Source organism: Eptatretus burgeri, chromosome 3 (genome assembly GCF_056783735.1).
Source record: "Eptatretus burgeri isolate ZD-2024b chromosome 3, Ebu_testis_v1, whole genome shotgun sequence".
Taxonomy (NCBI): Eukaryota; Metazoa; Chordata; class Myxini; order Myxiniformes; family Myxinidae; genus Eptatretus; species Eptatretus burgeri.
The window spans coordinates 123463792-123483102 of NC_140963.1; the positions used below are offsets into that span (position 1 = coordinate 123463792).

A 19311-nucleotide genomic window follows, 5' to 3' on the forward strand; every position below is an offset into this window, starting at 1 on the left:
ACTCGAAAGAAAGCCCCACAAGAAGAAATTGCACGGGGTGAGGTCTGGCGAATAAGAGGGCCAGGGCACATTGGGCGAACCATGTCATATCCACCAGTCAGGAAAAGTCTCGTTGAGCCCTTCACAGACCTGGAGACCCAAGTGCGCACATGCAATTTCTGACCATGAGTTGTTTCGCCAAGCCTGCTTGATATATGTATGTATATATATATATATATATATATATATATATATATATATATATATATATATATATATATATATATATATATATATATATATATTGTTGCGAGCCAGGGGTCGGGTGAGAAGACCACTAGGTGGGGGAAGCTGTGGGGGTGGGGGAAGCTATTCCGGCTCCCACCAGACTCCCCAGAATCGTAGGCCGTTGCACATGGATAATTCCATGACGCGGCGGGTCGCTTAACCAACCGTGGATGCCAATAACGCAACCGCGTGACCTAGGGTCCTCCCATCTATGGGTTAATCAGGTTACCTAATTTATCACGTGATTTAATTACCGGGGAACACGCCCTCAGTACGCCTTGTCCGAATGGTTTTATTAGGGTGCGTCATGCAGGGATAGAAAGAAGCGTGAGGTGCGACAATGTACAAGCAATTTACAAAAGCAGACACAGAGCAGACTGAACCCAAAATAATAATAACAAGTGGTGCCAGGCACAACAAATCCCACCCATTTGAGGCATAAACTTATTTTGGGGATCAAATTTAAAGTTGATACATCCTTAACCTGAATGTTGATTATAAGGAATAGAATAAGGAATATTTTAGTCTTAGTTTGAAGTCAATGAAACCATTTTTGATGAAGTTATGACCGTAAAATGATTTTGACGTATGGTCAAGGCCACGTATGGTCAAAGGTCATGGTGACAAATGAAAGCCAATAAATGACTTGATATATGTCTTCCAGAGTAAACACACATATTCCTAACCGTTTTTGATTTATAATTTAAAATTTTTAATTTTGACCAATGACCATGACCCCCAAAACTTCGGACCCTACCGATCTTCACAAATATGCATTTTTCAGTGTAGGAATGGAAGGATTATAAGTGACAAATGGAATAAGGTTCACTATAAGCTTAGTTTGAAGTAAATCAGATCATTTTTGAGGAAGTTATGAGCGAAAAATGATTTTGATCTTTTCATGACCTTGACCTTTGTTCCAATTGGACCCAAAAGTTAATGGGGTCGTCCAAGGTTCATTGCCCACCTGTGGATTAAATTTGATAGTGTTTGCTAAAGCTGTTATGCCGCAAAGTTGACAGACAAACAAACAAACAGACAAACAAACCGGACGATTACAATATACCGCTCCCTCCCTCCGGGGGGGGGGGGGGGATAATAATCTTCTACAATCTTAACCTATGTGGAAAGGCGCCAGGACAACATGCGCGCGCTCACTCACGCACACACACACACACACACACACACACACACAAAACCCGATGAAGAGGAGTTATTGAAGCGAGAAAGGAGAAGAGGAGATGAGGCTAACGGTCTCTGAATACCTTGCACGATTGTCCGATCACACCACCAATACGTTTTTGGGGGGATGCTCCACTGGGCAATGCCTCCCCGACAGCTGGCGCGCCGTTTCTTACTTCGTGGAAATTCATGCAGCGAGCGTCATCCAGAGAATGCGATGCGACCATCGGGCGTGAAAGGAGGGACTTGGGTGGAGAAAGTGGAGTCGAGGGCGAGTGGACGGAGTAGTAGGCGTGACCAAGTAGGTGGGTGGAGTCAGTGACGTGTGGGCGAAGAAGTGGAGGCGGAGTCGTGGCGATGACAACAGGAGGCCGAGTCGAAGGTGATGACCAGACCCAGCGCGTGCGGGAACAGAGAGAGAGAGAGAGAGAGAGAGAGAGAGAGAGAGACAGAGAGAGACAAAGAGAGAGAGAGACAGAGAGATAGAGATAGAGATAGAGATAGAGATAGAGATAGAGATAGAGATAGAGATAGAGATAGAGATAGAGATAGAGATAGAGATAGAGATAGAGATAGAGATAGAGATAGAGATAGAGATAGAGATAGAGATAGAGATAGAGATAGAGATAGAGATAGAGATAGAGATAGAGATGATAGAGATAGAGATAGAGATAGAGATAGAGAGAGAGAGAACGGCTTCGCCATCCGCCTTATATAAACCCCGCGGTGCGGGGCGGGGGGCCACCCCGAAGCAATGCATCGTCACTCAAATCGGGCGCTCTGATTGGCCCCGGCCCCCCGCACGGCACGGCCGCGATGGCCGGAAGCGGCAACATTCCACTTCCGTCAAGATGGCCCCAAGCCATGAAAATCTCTCGCTCCGACCTCACGACATGATATGAATCGCCCACACCGAACTCCGCGTCATGAATTGCCTTGCAAGAACCCCCGGGCCATGCCTTGATGACCGAGGGTGACGTCGGTTCCGCATGCCTGCCCGGGCACCTCCGATTAGCGCTGATCAATGCCTGCTCCATGATGCGTTATGCGGCCCGAGCGATCCGGACTGCGCAGCATGCCTCTGCCTGATCGCGACTTCGCTGGCCAAAGAGGCGAGGAAACATCCGCCGTCTGTGGGGAACACGCGCAGCCGCCAGCGAGGACCGACGGTAAAGTGTTAGGATAAAGCCATGCATGTTTCACGCAGTACGCGTGGATTTGCTATTAAGCACGTGGCCAGCGCTCATGTTAGCCCGATATAATGAAATCCAGAAATGAGTTGAAAAGAACGAGCCGCCAGTGTCTTGTACACTTGTGTTCGATACAGTGTGCGCGGATCCGCCATAAAGCACATGGCCAGCGCTCGCGTTCGCCCGATGCTGTTATCGTGTGCGTGGGGCCAACACCGATCTGTGTCAGGATTTGAGGGGAATGATCGGATATAATAATTAGCAGGAGTTTGGAATGAAAAAGAATATAGATATGTGTCAGATGGAGAAATGGAGGGAAAAGAAAATGCCAATATAATTAGTCCAGAAATGTGTTGAAAAGTGCGCACCACCCGTATCGTGCACAAAGTGGCACGGTTGTCGTTTTACGATTTTCAGCCTCTGATGATGTAGCTATTGGCACCAAGCTACGAGCCACGCTCTTGCCGATATTGGGTCATTTGCTTCTGTGTTAAGCAAAACCACATCCGTGGAGCCTCTTGAAGAGTTATTCGTTCGTATGCCTTTTCAATGCAACCGGCAATCTCATCCCAGATCGTTGGAAACGTTAGACGATCATCTCAAGCTTGCGGGAGAGGTTCGTTCGAGGATATCTCTGTTTCCTCATCGCTGCGCTGCCGATGCTTGTGGTGTCGTTGCTGCTTTCTATTCCCCTCCCCCGGCCATGGTACATGCTACACGTGTTGGCTTCTGCGAGGACGCAAATTCGGATTGACCTCAGTGACAAGCAGAAAAGAAGAGTAGAAATGAAATTTCGTGGTGTAAGCAAACCTTGCTATGAGATTCCAGCAACGCATGTCCCATTTGACCCACTCGACAAAAGGGAAGGGGCTATCTCAACGTATATTAATGGAATAACTGTCTTGGGACCACGATATGTTGAATGCCATTGCCTTGGAGACATGTGGTTCCTCGAACCGTAACTATATATATATATATATATATATATATATATATATATATATATATATATATATATATATATATATATATATATATATATATATATATATATATATATATATATATATATATATATATATATAAACACAGCACTGGAAAAAATTAAGAGACCAATACAAAATTATCAGTTTTTCTGGTTTTACGATTTATAGGTATGTGTTTGAGTAAAATGAACATTTTTGTTTAATTCGATAAACTACTGACAACATTTCTCCCAAATTCCGAATAAAAATATTGTAATTTGGAGCATTTATTTGCAGAAAATGACAACTGGTCAAAATAACAACAAAGATTCAGTGTTTTCAGACCTCAAATAATACAAACAAAACAAGTTCAAATTCATTTTTAAACAACACAAAACTAATGTTTTAACTTAGGAAGAGTTCAGAAATCAATATTTTGTGGAATAACCCTGATTTTTTAATAACAGCTTTCATGCATCTTGGCATGCTCTCCACCAGTCTTTCACATTGCTGTTGGGTGACTCTATGCCACTCCTGGCGCAAAAATTCAAGCAGCTCAGCTTTGTTTGACAGCTTGTGACCATCCATCTTCCTCTTGATCACATTCCAGAGGTTTTCAATGGTGTTCAGGTCTTGAGATTGGGCTGGCCATGACAGGGTCTTGATCTGATGGTCCTCCATCCACACCTTGATTGACCTGGCTGTGTGGCATGGAGCATTGTCCTGCTGGAAAAACCAATCCTCAGAGTTGGGGAACATTGTCAGAGCAGAAGGAAGCAAGTGTTCTTCCAGGACAACCTTGTATGTGGCTTGATTCATGAGTCCTTCACAAAGACAAATCTGCCAGATTCTAGCCTTGCTGAAGCACCCTCAGATCATCACCGATCCTCCACCAAATTTCACAGTGGGTGCGAGACACTGTGGCTTGTAGGCCTCTCCAGGTCTTCGTCTAACCATTACACAACCAGGTGTTGGTCAGGTCAGGTATGGGAGCATGTGACAGAACAGCGCGTCGCTGCGTCCACTTTCCACAGGTACTCCAGGGGCCTCCGTCTGGCGATACCCCAGGCAGATCCCAGGTCCATCCCCATCTCCTTGAGATGCCGGTCAATCTGCTGCAACCATGAGGCATGTGGTCGGCCCATTGGACTCCTCCACTCACGAGACTCCTTCGCTGAAAGAATCTGGTCAGCAGGATCAGCGTCAGGAAAATGAGCCACATGTCCATATAGCCGCAGCTGACACTCGCGGACTATGCAGGTAACAAATCTCATCCGAGTCTCTCTCAGCAACCGCTCGCTGGACACAAAATCCGACCAGCGATAGCCAACGATTCTCCGAAGAGACCTGGTACCAAAGGAATTTAGTCTCCGTCTCAGATACTTGGTCAAAGTCCAAGTCTCGCATCCATAGAGCAAGACTGGAAGCACCAAGGCCCTGAAGACTCAGACTTTCGTCCTCCCGCACAGGTACCGGCAGTGCCACACCCCATGATCCAGTGAATCGACGACTCCCCAGGCCCGACCCAGATGTCTATTGAACTCTGACTCACAGCCAGCAGAGATGAATATCACTGCCAAGGTAAGTGAATCTCTCCATGACCTCAACATCCTCACCACAGACACAGTCAGGACAGCAGCATCCAAGATGTCATTGAAAGCCTGGATCTTAGTTTTGACCCAAGAAACCGGTAATCCCAGTGGCTCCCACTCCTCATTCAGCACCTCAAGGGCCCCCAAAAGGATATCTAAAGTCTTCGCAAAGATGACTGCATCATCTGCGAAATCAAGGTCCGAGATCTTGACATTCCCAAACGATGCACCGAAGCTTGATCTCTCCGACATCCGCCCCAGAATCCAGTCCATACAAGTGTTGAAAGTGTGGGGGCCATTACACACACCTGACGAACTCCAGTAACAACTGGAAATAAGTCAGAGACGGTACCACCACATTTCACAGCACTCTCAGTACCAGAGTAGCGTTCAGACATCAGATCGATCAGTTTTGGTGGCACCCCACAAAGACCAATAATCCTCCAGAGGGCATCCAGATTCACTGAATCGAACGCTTTACACAGATCAACATAGGCTGCAAGCAGCCCCTGCCGAAACGCTCATCTGCGTTCGGTGAGGACCCGAAGAGCAAGGATACGGTGAGTCATTGACGTCTTTGGTGTGAAGCCTGACTGCTCTAGAGGCTGGTGCTCAAACAGATGGTGGCGAACCCTATCAATAATTATCCGAGCAAAGACCTTGCCCGGCACTCAGAGCAGCCTCACCCCTCGGGAGTTGTTGCAGTCTTGGCGATCCCCCTTCCCTTTCCAGAGAGGGACAACAAGGCCCCTCTTCCAATCAGTTGGGATGATGCCTGTGTTCCAGCAGAGCACAAAATGCATGCAAGGACACGAGTGCAGCATTTCCACCAGCCTTGAGAAGTTCAGCATGGATGCCACAGATCCCTGGAGCTTTACCCTGTTTCAACCGGTTCACCGCAGCTCGTGTTTCCACAAGCGAAGGTGGACCACAGTTGATTGGAGGGTCAGCAACAGGGATTGTAACACAATTGACATCCAACTAGACAGCTGGTGGATCAGCCTGGTACAACTACTCAAACTAACAGGCCCAGCGGGCCTTCACTTCAGACTCCTCTGTCAAGAGCCTTCCACTCTCTGCTCTAACTGCAGTGCTCTGAGGGATGGGCTTGGATGAACGCAATGCGCGAATTCCCCTGTAAGTGGGACGAGAATCACCTGACCACAGGTGATGCTCTACCCCCTCACAGATTCCTCGCACATAGGCCTCCTTGTCCACCCTCAGTGCACGTACAATTTTACGCCTCAGCTGCCTGAACAGCTCAGCTCTGCCATTCAGCCTGGCCCTGCGACTCTGGTCAATGGTATCCAGTGTCCCTTGAGAGACAAAATTCTTCTTTGCCCTGCGCTGACTTCCAAGACATCCACCAGCAACATCAAGGAGGGTGGTCTTGAAGGTGTTGGGCAAAGTTGAAAATTGGACTCATCAGAGATGACCTTACTCCAGTCCTCTACGGTCCAATCCTTATCGTCTTTTGCAAACCTCAGCCTGGCTCTTCTTTGCTTCTCTTTGATGAAGGGCTTTTTTCTCGCTTTGCACGACTTCAGCCCTGCCCCAATGAGCCTGTTTTGAACCGTCCTCGCCGTGCACTTCACCCCAGCTGCCGTTTGCCATTCTTTTTGTTGGTCACATGATGTCATCCTACGGTTGTTGAGTGACATTCGAATGAGTTGGCGGTCATCCTGGTCAATGGAAAATCGTTTTCGCCCTCTGCCAGTCTGTAGCTTTGTTGTCCCCAATGTCTGCTGCTTGACCTTGTTCTTATGAACCGCCGTCTTTGAAATTTTAAGGATGGAAGCAACGTGACGCTCACTGTATCCCTCTGCCAGTAGAGCCAGAATTGAACCCATCTCTTCCTCACTCAAAACTTTTCTTTTCAACTCTTTTGTCATGGTCAATAGTTATTTTTTGATTCTAATTACTTTTGAGGTACTACTAGCACTGTTTTTGCCATCCAGCTGGTCCTATTGCAAAAGGATAGTGATGACCACAGCAGTGGTTTTTATACTTTTCCTTGTTAAATAAGATTCGGTTCAGGTGATCACCTAATCAGTACCTCACTAAGTAGAATGTGGTGTGCCTGTGTTGGAATTCAACAGACACTGGAATGGAATGGCTGCCATACATGTAGAGATGCTGATTTAATTTTTTTTTGGAGTGGTCTCTTATTTTTTTTTCCAGAGCTGTAGCTATATATGCCTCCGAAACCAGGTCATTGAAAAGGGCCGAAGTGAGTAGGCGTAATTTATGTTGATCATCACGTATCTACTTACTGTACTTCAATTTTAATGAAATACTGCAATGATTTTAAAGATCATTTAATCAATCCAGAAGTTTAGCACTCCTGAAGCAATCTTAATTTCCACCAACCACCCTTATACACTGTAATAAGATGACGTTGAGTTGCAATTTCGGAGGAGGAGGCTGTATTATTGATCACCATCGAACACAGCGTCAATCAGCATCATAGATAGCCATTATGGCGGTCTCTTCATGACCCCAAAACACACGCCACACCCTCTAATGAAATACATAGAAACTCACGATACCCGTGCACATGCACGGAATAGCAGTACAGCATAGCTGGTAGCAGATGACAGACCGTACACGGGGAATGACAAAAATACGCATTATGCAAAATGCAAGTGGTACTATGGAACGCCAAGACTTCCCAAACATTGTCGGCATATCCGCTAAGTGCCACAGCAATTTCATAGGGATCGTGTGATGGCGAGCCGAGTTTTTAGTGTGCAAGCTTGGTATTATAATAGAGATATTGCATGGTTCTTCGAAGTATTTTGAAGGCAATTTGTTTTCTACAGCCTCAAAGTATCACTTTGCTGATGACTCCACCATCTTTATCTCTTTGCTCATGACTCCACCCTCTGCTGTACCATCTTTTTTTTTTTAATCAACGATGGTAAAGCTCCGTGATTTCTCGCTCCAATCAATGATCCATCAGATCAGCAAGCAGCAGCCTCTTCACTATCTGCATATCTTGGATAAAATCACAAGCTGGTCCAGCACGTGGAACATGTCTTTCAATCCTGACATACAGTATCTTACACTCTTGTTGTGTCTCTCTGAAAAGACTGTCTGGAACCCCCCTCCATCTACTTTCTCAACAATCCCCTTGGAGAAGTCCTTTCACTCAAGCTTCTGGGTCTCACAATCTGCCATGATCCTAACTGGGAAAGCCACATTTCCAAACTGGCCTCCAAAGCCAGTCGCCAACTGTGCATCCCCCGTCATGCAAAGTCCTTCCTTGGCACACCTGAGCTCCTGACCATATACAAAGCTTTTGTCTGCAGGCTGATGGAGTACTGCTCTCCCCTCTGGGCTGGTGTTCCCGCCTCTCACCTTTCTCGGCTTCACCCTGTGGAAATCAAGGCATTGAGGATCATTGGTATCTCCTGGGATGAGGCTGAGTCTTTGTGTCTCTCACTCTTTCACCACAGGCAGATCTATGGTCTTTCTGTCTTCTCCCGTCTCCTCTCTGGCCTCACCCCCCCCGCCCCCTTGCTCTGTTTGAGATATGCCTCCCCCCAATATTTCCGCAGGGCGCTCAAGGTCTGCCAGCAACCCCCTTCTGGTGAAACTACCAAAATCAAGAAACACTACTCACCTTCATTTTTTAATTTCTCTTTTTTCTCCACCTTTGGAACAAACTCCCACACTTCTCTTCAATCCCACTCTTCCCTCCAGGTCTTCAAAACAGCTGTTCACCACCATTTCTTATCTTCCCCCATCCAAAACCTCGATCTTTTCTACCCCTCCCCCCCCCCACGAATCCACCCAAAACCCACCTCCTTCAAATTCTTGCTTTCCTTCTTGAAAGTCCCTGTTGTGTTGGGACCTGAAAGTCCCTGTGGTGTCCATTTTGTTTTCCATGTGTACCCCACCCCATCCCTCTCCCTTCCACAGCTCTCCTCAAGTCTCTGTTCCCCACTGTTTTTTTCCTTCCCTCTCCCACCCCTCTTGTCTCCTGCTCCCCTTGTTGTACGTTCTGTGTGTTAGCTCTCATATAAGCCTCAACAGTACATACAAAAAGTGTATAATTAAATTAAAATAAAGGGTCAAAGAGGTATAAAGGCATCAAAATAATAAAATTGCGGGTTTTACCACCATTTCCCCCGAGTGTTAAAAAAAAAGTTAAGGGTTTCTATTAAATTACCCTATCAAACACGTTATAATAATTGTACATGCCTGTTGTCAATATCCTTTAAGATGGTCTTTATAAAGAGTAAGTTTCCTGCTGGCAATGATTTTCAATTTTGTTTCACTGCCAGGCAGGCAGACAGAGTATAGTACGAATATTATCTCACTCCTCTCGACGCACGTGTGCTCGGGACAAATTCAGAGCCAAGGTACGGTAAAACGAAAGACTTGTCTTCATATTAATGATCTGATTCACGTTCACAATACAACATGACATTTTAATAAGCCATTCTTCCATCATAAACTTATAAGACGGACAGACGGACAAACATGAACCAATTGCTTAACCCCGCTCTTCACTCTGTGTGTGTGGGTTAATAATAACGGGTATTCATTACTTATTAATAAGAACTTTACGTTGTAACCAGCAGCATAAAGATCAACATTAAAGAAGAAAACTGGCTCAGTTCCAGTTTCTACAAAATACAGAACCACCCACTACCTAATATAGTGTCAACTGCTACACTGCTAACTGTAGCATCAGTCAGCCTTCATTAATTTACAAGCAATGTGTTTCTCACGGCTTTTCAAGCTCATGAAAAGGTTTCTAAAGTCATCAAGACTGACTGATGCTGTGGTTATCAGTTTAGCAACTAACATTGCATTTGGTAGTGGGTGGTTCTGTTTTTTCACACCTTCCTGAGGCTATTCAATCCGACTCTTCCTTTGAAGAACAATCCTTCCATTCTCATGTGAATCCCTATTCTCTACCCAAGATATTTTCTACCGCAATTACCCAACACTGTTACTTGCAGGTTACTGCATTTCCTCCCATCTATTCTATCTCTGTCTCTGTATCTGTCTCTGTCTCTTTCTCTCGTATTCATTGCTCTGCTTGTTGTATCCAACTCTGACACTGCCGTCAGTTCCTTGCCTTTTTACCCCATCATCACCCGACTCTTCCAAGACACTCATTCTTGTAGATAAAACAAAATAAATTAAGTGAGTAAACTACAACGAGCAATCAAAGATTGCATACTCTCGCCCAGACTTGTTTTGTGTGGTTTTTCAGATGTATTTCAAAGATGTACCCACATTTTAATTGGACATACTTTATAGACATACTCACGTTCTAATTGTACATACTTTATAGATGTACTCACATTCGAATTGTACATACTTTACAGATGCACTCACATACTAATTGTGCATACTTTATAGACGTACTCATATACTAATTGTAAATACTTTATAGGTGCACTCACATACTAATTGTACATACTTTATAGACGTACTCACGTTCTAATTGTACATACTTTATAGATGTACTCACATTCGAATTGTACATACTTTACAGATGCACTCACATACTAATTGTACATACTTTATAGACGTACTCACGTTCTAATTGTACATACTTTATAGACGTACTCACATTCTAATTGTGGATACTTTATAGATATACTCACATTCTAATTGTACATACTTTATAGATGTACTCACATTCTATTTGTCCATACTTTATAGACGTACTCACATTCTAATTCTGCATACTTTATAGAGGTACTCACATTCTAATTGTACATACTTTATAGACATACTCACATTCTAATTGTCCATACTTTATAGATGTACTCACATTCTAATTGTGCATAATTTATTGACGTACTCACATTCTAATTGTACATACTTTATAGACGTACTCACATTCTACTTGTGCATACTTTATAGACGTACTCACATTCTAATTGTACATACTTTATAGACGTACTCACATTCTAATTGTGCATAATTTATAGATGTACTCACATTCTAATTGTGCATAATTTATAGACGTACTCACATTCTAATTGTATATACTTTATAGACGTACTCATATTCTAATTGTGCATACTTTATAGAAGTACTCACATTCTAATTGTACATACTTTATAGACGTACTCACATTCTAATTGTGCATAATTTATAGACGTACTCACATTCTAATTGTACACAATTTATAGACGTACTCACATTCTAATTGTACATACTTTTCGACGTACTCACATTCTAATTGTGCATACTTTATAGACGTACTCACATTCTAATTGTACATACTTTATCGAGGTTATCGGTTGAAAAAACAGAGAATGTGTACTACTGGTTACCACTTGGTGGTGTTCGTGGCCGACGTTAGCACATTTTGTGTGGACAGACAAACAATCAAACAAACAAACAAGAAAGAAAAAGACATTGTGCAGAGCATGATAGTTGCAAAATCTACCACCCCCCCTCTCAAAAGGTTGCCGTGGATACATCAAATTGTCCATTTAATCAAGATTAAAATTGACAATCTCAACCAAAGCTCAGGTCAATCAGATGAAAATTGATTATTTTAGACGTCTGACCTTGAGTTGACCTTTGACCTTTTGACCTCAAAAATAGTTGCTTTCCCTATCCAGTGATGCAATATGCAAATCTTGTTCAAATTTCAAGCCAATCGGATGAAAAATGACGATTTTAGAAATTCGACCTCAAGAAGACATTTGACCTCAAAATCGATAGACATCTCACTTGAGACCACCTCCCCAACTTGGTAAAGTTTCAGAATTGTGTGCAGAATTATGACCTGTAGGCGATAGACAGACAAACAAACAAACAGACAGAATAACAAAATCGACGAACCAATATACTTGAAAAATCTTCCATTTTGCAAGGTAACAAACAAACGTACCCACCTGCAATACCCTCTCCTGTGGCGAGGGTAATAATGGCAAACAGTAACACAAAAGCATAAAGAATACGGAATATCACAAGGGACACAAAAAGTTCGAGTTCGACGAAATGTATTCGCTTATCAACCTGGCAGGCATATTCTGAAATAAATTAGAATAAGGATGAGAAGGCAATAGAACGAGCATCAATTAACATTTAGACCTTAATAGAAATGTTGATCACAGTGAAAAATATATTCCTCACCCACATCTGGGTTGAATAATGGGCTCGCCGTTTGGGATTAACAATAATGAGGAAATTTAGCACCAAGATGTAATTCATCAAGAAAAGAAGAACTTTTCGAAATTAATCTCTCAAATGTTTGAATGTTGGCTTGATAACCACTGGGAAATTATGTGAAAAAGGAAAAAGAAGTAACAGACAATGAAAGGACAAAATGACCTCAGAATCTAGGCCACGCATAATTTAAGTACCAATATTCCATATATATACATTTCACGTATAATTAACATTTAATAAGAATCGTGCAGGACTCATTACTGAACTAACCTGACCCAGAGTTCCCTGCCCTGCAATGTCCTCGTATGGTGGTGGCAGGTCTGATGGGCAGCAAGAATCGGGACTGCTGAGTCGTGTCCCATAAAAAGGGAACCTTGACAGCGTGAGGTGGCCAACCCTACTAATGATAGCAGGAAAAAAAAGAAAAATCTTAAGTTGGTTCAAGAAGGAGAAAACAGATTGGAAGGCACATACAAATGTTTCAGTAAATGCAGTCTCTCAAGGACCTGTATTCATTTTCTTGATAAACTAGGTTGTGTAGAAAAGGAAAGCAAACTGAAATTTAATATGTTGATTGCTCCATTTAATCACAAAATAATATTACACTTTATGTGAGGCTGGCAGGATAGCTATGAGCTATGAGGAAAGCACACTCGACTTTGTGCTGTCGAGCCTGGGTTTGAATTTCCACCTCACTATAAACTGTCACCCTGGTGTTTTGAATGCAAGGCGATCCATCAATGGAATGTTCAGTCCTTTAGAATAATGTTAAACTGGATGATCCATCTGCCACCACCGGTTGTTAATGGAGATCAAGATATCATGATGTCTTTCACAAAGAGGAGGCAGGTTATCATCGGCACCCTGAAAAAAAGAAATTCAAATTGCTGCCCGCATCCTGGAGACAAGTGGTGTTGCGGCCCAGTCTTTGTAATTGGGCATATTTCACAATGAATTTCATTGTTGGACCAGACAACCTTACCGCTATGAGACAATATGGATGCATGGATGAGAAAAACTTTGCAGGCGAATTTGCATAAATAATCACCCCTCGAAATAGCAATTTACTAAGGGAGTTAAGCATCTGATTAGTTATGCACACCTAAACAGCTGATTAGTTGTGTGCACCAAAACAGCTGATTAGTTGCATGCACCGAAACAGCCGATTCGTTGCATGAACCAAAACAGCCGATTAGTTGTGTGCACCTAAACACTAAAAGAGCCGGTTAGTTGGGCGCACCTAAACAGCCGATTAGTTGTGCGCACCAAAACTACCAATTAGTTGTGTGCACCAAAACACGTTGTGCGCACATAAACAGCCGATTAGTTGCGTGCACATAAACAGCCGATTAGTTGTGTGCACCGAAACAACCGATTAGTTGCGTGCATCGAAAGAGCCAATTAGTTGTGTGCACCTAAACAGCCAATTAGTTGCGTGCACCTAAACAGCCAATTAGTTGTGTGCACCTGAAAAGTCAACGAGTTGTGTGTGCCTAAACAGACAAGTAGTGTGCACATAAGTTATGATTCAATGCCTTTTTAACATATATTTTGTTCAGTGCAACATATCAAAAGTTACCTGATATTACCAATTCACCAAAAATGACTCCGCAGTGGCTTCGTGTATGTCAATATTTAGATCCTCGTGGAGGATCTCTAAGTCTTATTCACTTTGTAGTTCTTCATCTTCTTCTTGTGGACTTTTTTGTTTCACAGCCTACAGTTTTCATTGAAACTTCCTGAAACTTGGCATATATATTGTTACTGGCCAGAGGTCAGCCGCCAACCGACTGCTCTGAACGGAGCCGCAAGTCGAGTCGGCCCGACCGATCACCCGCAATATAGATCGCCGCCCGGATAACTCCGAGCGACGGGTTCTTGTACAAGAACCGAAATTCGCCAATCGGAAGATCACGTGGGGTAGGGGCGATTGCCATTCTTCAATTTACCTAAATACCCACGTGATCTAACGACCGGGGTATTCCACCCTCGAGGGAACAAACCGCCGAGGCGAGCTTGCCCATGCGCGATTCCGAGCGGCGTAATCACCGAGAACCGTTGGTCCAAATGTCCCCCTATTACGGCAAACCAATGGCTTTCTAACTCCCAACACACAAAATGTTCAGTCAATGAGGGAATGGACGCAACGAGCAGGTTTACATTCACACAAGGACATTTATTATAATGAAACACGTATGCAATTAAATAAGGCAAAACACGTATGCAATGGTACGAGCAACAAAAGCACGACAAAAGAACTACAACCGTCTACTTATTATGTACAGTCATTTACACTTAACAGCAGTTCCTACTTATTAGAAGGGCCCACGGACACACGTACGCACACACACCCAAGAAATGGTGGCAGAGGCCTTTACTAACGAGCTCCAGCTCGGAGGACAGGTGAGCTGAAACTCAGAGCTTGACTCGAACCTTTCCACCTCGTGTGGTCTTCAACTTGTCCGGACCCAGGCTCCAGCGAGAGCGAGCTGGATCCAATCGCCACGATCCTTCCCGAGCTCCCGCGAATCCTCCCGCGCTTCTCAACACGTGCCGGTGAGACGAGGCGCCGATCCTTCCTGTCGATTGTCGCTTCCCCGAGGATCCAACTCCAAGAAGAGGCCGATGCGTCGCACCAAGCCGGAAACAAAATGGAGAACGAAAAGCTGCATGAACCAAGAAGAAGAGGAAGAAGAGAGAGAAGAGGAAGAAGAGGAAGAAGAGGAAGAAGAGAGAGAAGAGGAAGAAGAGGAAGAAGAGGAAGAAGCCTCCACTCACAGCTCGAGCCGAACAACCGGCTAAAGTTCCTTCCAAAACAAAGCAGCAGCCGAAGCTAACCGAGCCAGCCAAAGCAAAAAGCTTCCGAAGGCCTCAAACCAAGCAAGCCAAGCAGGACCCGATGGCCTGCTGAACGACTGCTCTTTCCGAAGCAAAAAGCTTACTCCTCCCACGGGACTACTCAGCACACGAACTCTGCACACGGGACTCAATACGGGACTTCTTCACGAACTCTGCCACGGGACTCCCACGAATTCAGCCCCACCACGGTACTCCCACGAGCTCAGCCCACGAACTCAGCCCTACCACGGGACTCCCTCAAACTCAGCCCTACCACGGGATTCCCACACGAACAAAGAAAAGATGTCCTCTTTATCCTTTGCACCCCCTCCCCAGCACCTGGTGTGACTCATGCCCTCGTGATCCACCCCCCGCTCAACCACGGGTGGGAGGGAGTTGTTGACATCACAGCAGGGTTCTTCTTCCTCTTCGCAGAATAGGGGGAGGGACGTCTCCATTGTTCGCTCCCGAACTATTAAATCGATCCGCAGCGCATCGAATCGATTTCTGAACATTTAAACAAATGAAGGTGAGCTATCTAGGGAACATGCACTTATCGACATAGCTGACTAAGGGAACCTGTATGTTGTGTGCAATTGAATTCCAAATTCGTAACACTACCCCCACCCATTTTTACAAACTCGTCCCGAGTCGTCAAATTTTCGTGTGACCAGCATGTGTAAGTTTTCCCCCAGTACGTTCTACCTTCGGATTCCTGAGTGCGACATTTCTTTAAACGTGTCCCAAAAATAAATAACCTAATGCACTGCGGAACTAACAAACAAACTCTCAGACTCATTCGGACAACTTAACTAAAATTGCCGGCGCTAAAACAAACATGCAGGCGGGGGTTCACGTATTTACAATTTTCACTCAACTTATAAATTTACACTAAACCATGGCCCGGGACTTGTAATCTGTGAAAGGGGAAAGGGGAAAGGCAAAAGTCGTTGCAAAGTCTTTGGTGCAGGGGAATGGATGGAGATGGTCGCAAAACAAATGGACATGATGGATGCATGGGCTGCCTGCAGGGCAGTCCTTGCAAAACTGGATGTTCCTGGCACACATGGTGATGGACCTACACAGGGGCAAACGTAAACAAGGGCTAGCAGGCATGGGATCATGGCAGAGGCAGGCAAACGAGGCATGGCAAGGCACGTCGTTGCAGAACAGGCGGCTGCAGCACAACAGGCCGACAGGTGAAGCTGGCTGGCCTCTAGTGTGGTTCCATCAGGTTTGGAGGGAGTGCGGTGGTGGCGGCTGCTTTGAAGGTGGGCTCAGACCTAGCCTACTGTCTCCCCCCCCCCAACTCAATCGCCTTTGCCTGTCTCTGTCCATACCCGCTCCCTTAATTTGCCATAAAAACAAAAATTTTTTAGCCCCTCTTTATTTTTATTTCCCTTTTATAATTGTCTCCCCCTTTATTTATTTATTGTCTTTATTGTCTTTGTCTTTATTGTCTTTGTCTTTATTGTCTTTGTCCGGCAAGCCTATCATGTCCACCTAGCCTACTCCCAACCCCTACGTTCCCTCTCTGGAGGTGAATAGCGAGAGACTAGCGTCCTGTCTCGAGGCCCAACGAAGCCTCAGAATGGCCTCCTCAGAGTTCAGCGATCTACCAAGGTGAGTCCAGCGGCCTACAATGAGCGAAGGGATGGATGGTGCGAAGGGGTACATCTCCTACCTACCCTAACATTCATTAACCTGAAACTACACCGGTGCATTCCAAAAACGCCTCACACTTTAAAACTATCAGTTCTAAAAACCATGATTCCTGTCGCCTGTGTTGGTGTCCATTATAAATTTGGGCCTTGCCCTCAAATTTTTATACGTGCCCTCGCACAATTTCCTGGCTGGGCAGCATGGCTCAACTGGCAGGAACTCCCCCTCTGCCGAACTCTAATCATGGCACCCCCAGGCCCGCAGGCTGCCTCCGAGCCTAGCTGCTCCCTATAAATGTGGGGGGTTGCCCTCTCTGGCATTGCACCCATCCGATGCCCACGTGGCATGTTGATGTCCCGGGTCCCTTTCCGAGGGTCGCCCATGCCCACTACACTGCCCCCATGGCTTTCTGGTGCTAGGGGTCCCATTTCCGACGGGTCGCCCGTGCCCACTACTCTATCCCGGCCCCTCTTGGGCCCTTAGCCTATACTGGCCAACGAGTCCGGTGCCTGGGGTGCCCACTAAGCAAATACTCAACTTTCCACAGCCACGCTCCCAGCCGGTCCATGAACTCTTGCACCCCTCCAAATGGGTTTTGTGCCTTCTCTCGACACCAACAACAAAACGACTTCCTGTTGGTAAATTTGAATAACCCACGAGCTAACATTAAACTGACCCCAGGGTCACTTGGGTGGGAATCACTCCTCCCCCCAACCAGTCATTCGCACCATGCATACCACATTAGCTCCACTCGCACACTTGGGCCCACTGTCCTACACTCATTCCTCACACACTTTCCATTTCGCAACTCACACCAACACTCCACACTGCCATCCTTCTAAGTAAATCCCCTGACTAACTCGTGCTCCCTCGTCATTCCTTAAAACTCATGCACGTTCCATGTACTCTTCGTAGCTAAGCTACGTCTCCACCACACATTTCCAGTCTGTCCGTGTCTCCAAAAATCCAAAAATTCCATTTCCTAAATCTAAACTAAAATCCCTCTAACTCATCCATTGCACGGGCTCCATGAGGAACAACCCATGTCCCCATGAAGCCGATCTCACGAACTCTAACCCATCCTCCTAGTTAGTACTTCCTGTGCCCCCAACAAGGGGGTCTTCCACCCCTTGCCTGGGAATCCTGTTCACCCAAAGTGAGGCTTGCTTTTCTCAACTTTTTTTTTTCAATAATGCGCACCACCAGCGCGGCAGTTCACAGCTGCGCTCTTTTTCCGTGACGTTATGGCAGCTGCTTGCGCCCCGCGCACCTAGTCCCTCTTGGACGGTACAGTTCGGCAGGAATTCCCTTCTGCCGGATTCCAAACACACGTGCAACCATGACGTCACTCTGCGCATCTCAAAGCAAGCCCTGCGTTTCGAGGGGTTCCCCCCGTGAACACATGTGCTCTGCTCGTCGGAGATTTACAAACACGCTCGCGTGGAGAACCCGTCCGGTCCAAATTCCGAATCTAGCCGAGCTTCTGTCCGTCCGCGGGATCGGCTAACATCCACCGCTGGCGTTTCCGGACCGGGTTTCACCTGCGCAGCCGCGCACGTGGCGGCCTTGTGCGTAGCACAGCACGGACCCCGCGCTCGCTGCTGTGCAAACACGGCACGGTTCTCAAAACAGCTACGGCCGCTACTCGGCCCTTGTCCTTCATCTGGTCCCGTCGTCGGCACCTTTAATGCACACACTCCTGCGTGCCACGACGCTCACACACTCCACCATGGCACTCGGACACGGGGATGCGGTTGCATTCTCCCGAATACCGACTGTCATCTCCCTCACGTACAGCGACCTCACACACGCTGTCTCTCTCACACACACCACACTACTCACACAATGCCTGCTTTCCAGCACGCATTTCGCCACACTCGTAACCACACACACCGGGACGACCATGCTGGGGATTTGTCTCACCACAAGGGTTCCCAGGGCCTTCATACCCCCCAAGCTTCATGTGCACCTGTCAACAGCACTTGCCCCCTCTACCTCATTCGGCACGACCGGACCCACCTGGTTGAGATCCGCCTCAAGTGGGCACATTTCCTCCCTTCGTTCGTGAAGGAGGCTATCCTACTGCTTGAATCGGGTCGCAACACATTCCTCAAGCTCAACCCCATTGTCCCTCACTACCTCCATGCGTGTGTGTTCGTCCTTTGTGTCGTGTTTATTGTGCAGTCGCTCCTCGACCGTTTCTACCTCCCGTGTCTCTGTTATTCCTTTTATTATTTCTCTCGTCTCGACGTGTCTTGCCGTACATGTCCCCGTCACCCCATTTAATTTTTCCCTCTGTGTCACCGTCACTTTCTCTGTCACCTGCACGAGTCTCGTCTTACACGTCCCCCGTGTTACTTTATCCTCCACCGCGGGGCCGACACAGTCCACACACCCCCTCAGCTCGTTTGCTCCAGCACGTGGCGCCACCATTATGAGCTCCACTGCCCACGTTTTGCTCCT

The 19311-nt window shown here is 45.9% G+C and overlaps 1 protein-coding gene across 9 annotated transcripts in view; it reads right to left on the minus strand.

The window, feature by feature from the left end:
- The window catches only part of LOC147030900 (protein ENTREP2-like), a 312148-nt gene that overhangs the window by 83924 nt on the left and 208913 nt on the right, over window positions 1-19311 (minus strand). For 8 of the 9 annotated variants that reach the window (XM_085875459.1, XM_085875457.1, XM_085875456.1 and 5 more), the window contains one exon: window positions 12619-12748. In XM_085875459.1, coding sequence (XP_085731585.1) covers window positions 12619-12748 — 130 coding nt within the window. The remainder of the gene's footprint in view (window positions 1-12618; window positions 12749-19311) is intronic. The other variant, XM_085875458.1, reaches the window with a different exon arrangement.